We start from the raw sequence: 7287 nt of genomic DNA on the forward strand, positions 1-7287 counted from the left end.
TGTCTTAGTTGGATATTTAAGGTCTAATCAGTACTGTGGTACTGCATTGGTTGCCTTGGTGACCTCACACTAATCACTTGATTTCCCCAAATCTTTAACAGACTATTGTACCTGTTTGTCCATAGGTCACATAAATATTTATAAATGTAAGTAACACCTGTTCAGTAGGATGTAAGAAATGATTTCTTATGGTCATCCTTTTCTCAAGCAGTGCTTACAAGCTGATCTATGAAATAAAAACATAACCTGTTATCTGATTTATAGTGTGTTGTAGTAAAAGGAGCAATGGGAACTTAATGGACTGCTCTCCAAATGTGCAAAATGTAGATTCTCAGTAGACTGAGGCTGCTATGCTATGCATATTTGCTCAGGACACACAAAACCTTATTACTTTTGATTTAACATACATAAGATTAGGCAGTGATACATATCTTGCATCATGTTTTGTATGAAGCTCAGTCAGCATTCAAAGGAACTGTTACATCACCTAATCATTTTGAAAATAAGTAAATATTCGTGAACTCTTTTTATAAAATCATTTGGGCTTATAGTCTACAGCTTGAGAACCCAGCATATGTTTTTGAAACTGTTCTTGACATTTTCTGTGCAGCTGAGAAGCTCTTGCTGCTAAAAGAAGCAGAGTGGAATGACTTCCTGCAGCAGCTGTGTCAGCTGATTGACTCCCCAGAGAAGACCACAGGAACAGCCCGAGCTAAACTGAATTTACTTTGCTACCTCTGCACTGTTGTTGGCAATAAGGAAGTAGCAACTAAGTTAATCAAGACACAGCTGGTAAGTAATTTAGCTTGTCAAGAGCCAGTGAGATCGGCACAAAGCTAATGTGGAAAAGTCAGATGCCACTTGCAATGATGCTGTTTACTACTTTTTTAAAACTAACAGTGCAGGCCTAAGGATAGTTGCACCCTTTGAAGTCCATTGAAGTCATTTGGCTTAGTAGGGTGTAACTCTGCTTAGAATTGTACTGTAAGAGCACCAAAGCAATTGGTGCACCATCAGAACTGAGAGAGGAAATACTCTGGTTGCTTCTGGATAAAACATTATATACATTAACTGTGGGTAGTTGTTTTTGCTTATTTTGAGTGCTTGATTGAAGAATGGAAGATGCCCAGTGTAATGATGTAGAAGAGAAGAAGAAGAGATTGGATTTATACCCCATCCTTCACTACCCAAAGGTGTCTCAGAGTGGCTTACAATCTCCTTTCCCTTCCCCTCCCCACAACAGACACCCTGTGAGGTGGGTGGGGCTGAGAGAGCTCTGACAGAAACTGCTCTTTTTCAAGAACAGCTCTTATCAAAACTACGACTTGCCCAAGGTCATCCAGCCAGGATCAAGTGGAGGAGTGGGGAATCAAACCTGGTTCTCCCAGATTAGAGTCCGTGCACTTAACCACTACACCACTCTGTAGTGTATTTAAGAATGCATGCTCCCAGTCCAGGTCAGTGTGTGTATTCTAGCATACACGTTGAACCTGGCATATTTGAGTTGTACAGTTCCATGGTGGGAGCATAAGCAAAAGAATGAGCTTGTGTTCCCTCTAAGCTGAGTTAGTGTGAGCTAGCTCACAGTTTTTTAGCCTCTGGCTCACACACTTTTGTCTTAGCTCAGGAGGGATGGCTCCAGAGCAAACTAATTTATGCAGCCCATCCAGTCCAACACTGTCACACAGTGGCCTAAAATACCAGGTGCCAGCAGAAGGTCCAGCAGTGGGGCCAGGACACTAGAAGCCCTCCCACTGTTGCCCCCCCTAAGCACCAAGAATACAGTGCATCACCTGCCCCAGCCTGTGAGTTCCTATCTATACCTTGTGGCTAATAGCCACCGATGCACTTCTGCTCCATATGCTTATCCAGTTCCCTCTTGAAGCTGTCCATGCTTGTAGCCGCCACCACCTCCTGTGGCAGTGAATTCCATGTGTTAATCACTCTTTGGGTGAAGAAGTACTTCCTTTTATCTGTTCTAACCCGACCGCTCAGCAATTTCATGAAGTGCCCACGAGTTCTTGTATTGTGAGAAAGGGAGAAAAGTACTTCTTTCTCAACCTGCTCTATCTCATGCATAATCTTATAAACCTCGATCATGTCACCCCTCAGCCATCGTTTCTCCAAGCTAAAGAGCCCCAAGCGCTTTAACCTTTCTTCATAGGGAAAGTGTTCCAACCCTTTTATCATTTGAGTTGCCCTTTTCTGCACTTTTTCCAATGCTATAATATCCTTTTTGAGGTGTGGTGACCAGAACTGTACACAGTACTCCAAATGAGGACGTACCATCAATTTATACAGGGGCATTATGATACTGGCTGATTTGTTTTCAATTCCCTTCCTAATAATTCCCAGCATAGCATTGGCCTTTTTTATTGCAGTCGCACACTGTCTTGACATTTTAATTGAGTTATCTATTACAACTCCAAGATCTCTCTCTTCGTCAGTCTCTGCCAGTTCAGACCCCTTCAACATGTATTTATAGTCAGGATTTTTTGCTTCAATGTGCATCACTTTGCACTTGGCCACATTGAACCCCATTTGCCACGTTGACGCCCATTCACCTATCCTCGACAGATCCCTTTGGAGTGCCTCACAATCCTCCCTGAACAACTTCGTGTCATCTGCAAATTTAGTCACTTCACTGCTTACTCCCTACTCCAAATCATTAATAAGTTAAAAAGCATTGGACCGAGTACTGATCCCTGTGGTACCCCAATGCTTACCACCCTCCACTGAGAAAATTGCCCATTTATACTCAATCTCTGTTTTCTATTAAATCAGTCAGTTTTTGATCCACAAAAGGACTTGTCCTTTTATCCCGTGACTATTGAGCTTACTTAAGAGCCTTTGATGAGGAACTTTATCAAAAGCTTTCTGGCAGTCAAGGTAAACAACATCTATTGGGTCCCCCTTTTCCACATGTTTGTTCACTCCCTCAAAGAACACTAATCCATGAACCTTGCCTGTTATTTCTTATCGGGGCCTTTTGGCTCTTCAAGTAGAACTATAATAGTGTAATTTTTTCCAGATGTTTTAATTTCTTGTTCATTTATTAATTATCATGACTAATTTGATATCTTTTTAAACTTCCTAGTTCACAGTGCTAATACAGCAGTTGCGGATAGCTCCAAACTGGGATATGTAAGTAAAAGTACTGTCAAACCTTTTTGTGGTTTATGTGCAAATATGGCATGATCCAGGGAGGCTGTATGTACATTTGTACAAAATATTGGATAAAGGGTCTGTTCACTCTTGACAGCTGAGCTGTGGTCAGTGCAGATGAGAGAGCACTGCTAGGTTACCATTGACAGTGTGAAATAAGGTGTTCCTTGCTTGAGATAAAGTTAGGTAAACTGATTGGTGTCTACTCCTTGCTTGAGAACACATGCAATGATAAAGTTAGGTAAACTGATTGGTGTCTATGGGTTTTCTATGGAAGCTTCCTAGCAAGAAAATCATCTTGGTATCCAGTTGGAGGTAGTAGCCTGGCAGTACCATCTCAGCACCTACTCGCCCATCAAGGGCAGGATTGTGGCCATTGTTTTAGAGGTTCTTCAGAATTTAAAAACGTTGCTGTGAATATTTTATCAGTTTTTGAAAGTTTGGCCAGTTTTTATTGTGAAACAGAAGTGAGTATAACTTACTTGTTGGATTAATACTATTATGTTTATGCGAAAGCACAGCAGAGGACAGAAGAATACTTTACAATTTGATATTGATATGGATTTACATTTCTGGTCTTGTTTGCTAGGCCATTATCCTTTCTGTTCACAAATGGTTTTCACCTCTGTTCCGTATTTATTCTATGATCATAAACAGAGAAAACAAACTTCAGATATTTTATTGTAATAATGCCCTCTTCTGGGTGCTTTAGGAAATAGTTTAACTCACCTTTTAAAATTTAAAATTAAGGGCTGAACCATATGTGACTATTCTGATTTTGTGTGCAAACTGCAGACAGCAAATTTTATCAGGTATTGTATACCATTCTGGTTAGCATATATTCATCTTCTGTCTTCTTGTGCAGCCCCACACTGGGACTCCACTTGCGCAGGCCAGCCACAGACATTTTCTTTCTCGCTTTAAAACTTTAAAATAGGGAGACTCACCCCTTTCGGAGCTGATGCATGCGTCATATTTCCTGCCGAATGTGTCACATGCTCCAGCAGCGGGTTGCCCCCTCCCCTCAGTTCCTTTTTCACCACTGCAAGACTGGGACGCTTTCTAGTTTTACTCTGTTCATTCATTGTCATACTGAAAAAACTGTAACTCTGTTCTCATTTGAAAGCAAAAAAATATTTTCTTTCTCATCCAAGGTCCCTGTTTTGGTGGTTGTGTGCTTGTGGGACCTCCATAACAGCGGCCAAGGCCCTATTTAAGAAATGTTCAAAATGTGGCACCAAAATGACCCAAACTGATGACCATGGGCTTTGTCTCCTTTGCCTGGGTGAAACCCAGAAAATGGGAGCCTGCCCTATCTGTCAACACTTCATGCCAAAGGCTCAGGCTGATAGAGCCTCTAGACTTAAAGCCGCTCTATGGGATAAGGCCCTGGCCGCCTTGATTCCGGCTAAATTGATTTATAGCCCTGGATCAATGGGCTCAGTTTCACCTCCAGTTTTAACTGTTGGACCATGTTCCAGCCCCCTGTTGGTCCACTCCATTCCAATGGTTCTGACCGTATGGCCAACTCTGACACCTCCTAAGAGAGCTGCGTCTGTCACTTCTGAGTTAGGATGGGGGTGTCCACTCTCCCCCTCTCTGGGACCTTCTACTAAGGCTAGACCACACTCTGAGCCTCCAGCTAAAAACACAAGAGGTCAAAGCATAGGGAGAAGTCTAGCTTAATTACTAGAGTTGTGAAATATGCAGAACAGTCTAAAGACTCCAGTTCCGACAGAGACCATTCCTGTCCCCCCCATGTACTCTTTCTCCCCACTTGGCTTCTTGCTTGGGCTCCTTCTTCTGAACCTGATGATGATCCATCGGGGATCCCTGCAGGGCAACCTACACATCTTGACCCAAGACCCCTCTGTCATGGCAGCCTGCAGGCCATCAACAGCCCGCTTACTACACGTCCCCATCCTACCTAAACCAATGGGAACAACATCAGCCTCATCTTAAAGAAGATCAACAAAGACCCTCCACAGGGTGCTGGTAGGGCAGTCCCCATCCCCAGTATATGTGGCCATAGGTAGGGATAATCGATTAACTGTAAGCCGCTCAGAGACCCCCTGGGGGTTTGAGCGGGGTAGGAAGTTGAAAGATAAATAAATAAAGCAAGATGCTTCAAGGGGATATCTGGGTGACTGTTCTGCTGAGTGCCCATTCTGTCCACCATATCATTATACCAAAGAGTTTTCAGTAACTTCTTGCTACAGCCCTGAGAGCATGTTGGATCCATCCCCGGATGATACAGTCAATGATCCAACCTCTATTTTGCCAAGTGAAGACCTTCGCCTATATGGTGAGCAAATACTTTGGATGGCAAAAGATCCGGAAATCGATGTTGTGAGTTCTGACAATTGGCCCAAAGACAAGATCCTTAGTCACCTCTGCTCTGAGACTCCCAGTACTGTAGCATTCCCAGTTTTCAAAGGTCTGTCAGATCTCACAACTCTGATGTGGGAAAGACCATCTTCTGTCCAGGCTATGCCCTGTAAAATCAAAAAGCTATACAGGGTCAAACAGGAGTCGGCGGAATACCTTTCTACCCATCTGTCTCCCTCTTCTGTCATTATAGAAGATATACAGCCCTGCCAGCAACCGGACCAGCATGCATCCCTGACCAACAGGGAGAGTCGAAGACTGGATTTTTTGGGAAGGAAATTCTGTTCATCTTCCACTTTAAATTTTCAAATGCTAACTACCAGACAATAACGGGGGTGGGGGATACCAACTTTTCTTGTGGGAGAGCCTGTCTGAGTACCTAGATCAACTCCCAGATGATGCTAAGAGTCTGGCAAAACTGATCCAATCAGAGGCCATTAAATTGTCCAAGCAGGAGACTGGGAAAAGTCCTCCCTGCAAGGGGGAGGTGCATTGTTCCGGCCTCTCTGTTTGGATCAAGGGGCTCATGTGAACCTTCATATTAATGTTTTGGAACTCTATGCAGTTAGATTCTACCTCACCTTCTTCACAGATATCCTCTCAAGAGAGTCTTAATCCAAACAGACAACACTGTAATGATGTACTACCTCAACAAAAAGGGTGGTATGGGTTCCCAGAACATTGCCAGGAAGCAGTTGCAACATGGGGCTATCAATATTCCTGCCATTCCCAGGGCCATTCACATAGCGAGATCATTGAATTCAGAAATCGACAAGCTCAGCAGAGTTTACAAGACCAACTATGAATGGTGCATCCAGGACAAATACCTAAAACTACTCTTGGCAGCGTGGAGAGTTCAGCCCTAGGAATTAGATAAGCATATGGAGCAGAGGTCCATCGGTGGCTATTCGCCACAAGGTATAGATAGGGACTCTGGGGCAAGTTATGCTCTGTTTTCTTGCTGCTTTTGGGGGGGGGTCAATAGTGGGAGGGCTCCTAGTGTCCTGGCCCCACTGCTGGACCTCCTGATGGCACCTGATATTTTTGGCCACTGTGTGACAGAGTGTTGGACTGGATGGGCCATTGGCCTGATCCAACATTTCGTGTGAGGAGGTCTTTGCTTTGTTATATAGAAAGGATCAAGCTTTTAGAAAGGATGAAAGGTTGTTTATTTGTTACTGGGGTCCAAAAAAAGGAAAGACAGCATCGCCTCAACTGCTGGCCAGGTGGGTTGTTGCTGCGATTTGTGCCTGCTACAGGAAGATGGGGAGGGCTTGTCCTTTTGAGGTGAAAGCCCATTTCACATGGGCACAGTGTTCGTCAGCTGCTCTTCATCGGAACATCCCACTCCTCGATATTTGCAAAGCCATGACCTGATCATCAAAGGAGACTTTTACAAAGTGTTACACTTTAGAGTTGCAGGCAAGAAAAGAAGCGGATGTTGGAAAGGCTATGTTCCAGACCCTCTTCCAGTGAGAGACTTACCCTGCCTTCTCAGTTGAGCAGCTTCCTAATGTTCCCAATGTGGTGCTGCACAAGAAGACAGAAGATAAAAGCAGAGTTGCACTTACCTGTATCTGTTGTTCATTGAAGTCTTCTGTGCAGACACACATTCCCTCCCTCCTGCCCGGCTGTGAGCTCTCACAAAAAATATTACTTAGTTAATTAGATGTTGAGAGAAATGAACTTTTTTGTTATACAGTGATAAGGATAAGAGAGCTCGTGGCGGCTTAG

The 7287-nt window shown here is 43.7% G+C and overlaps 1 protein-coding gene across 1 annotated transcript in view; it reads left to right on the forward strand.

Moving 5' to 3' along the window:
• ULK4 (unc-51 like kinase 4) overlaps positions 1-7287 on the forward strand; it is a gene marked incomplete at its 3' end in the record, with an annotated part of 93047 nt that overhangs the window by 20308 nt on the left and 65452 nt on the right. The window contains exons 14-15 of the mRNA XM_015410461.1: positions 611-792; positions 3098-3144. Coding sequence (XP_015265947.1) covers positions 611-792; positions 3098-3144 — 229 coding nt within the window. The remainder of the gene's footprint in view (positions 1-610; positions 793-3097; positions 3145-7287) is intronic.

This window comes from Gekko japonicus, unplaced genomic scaffold, assembly GCF_001447785.1.
Source record: "Gekko japonicus isolate JY-2015 unplaced genomic scaffold, Gekko_japonicus_V1.1 scaffold2102, whole genome shotgun sequence".
NCBI classification, from domain to species: Eukaryota; Metazoa; Chordata; class Lepidosauria; order Squamata; family Gekkonidae; genus Gekko; species Gekko japonicus.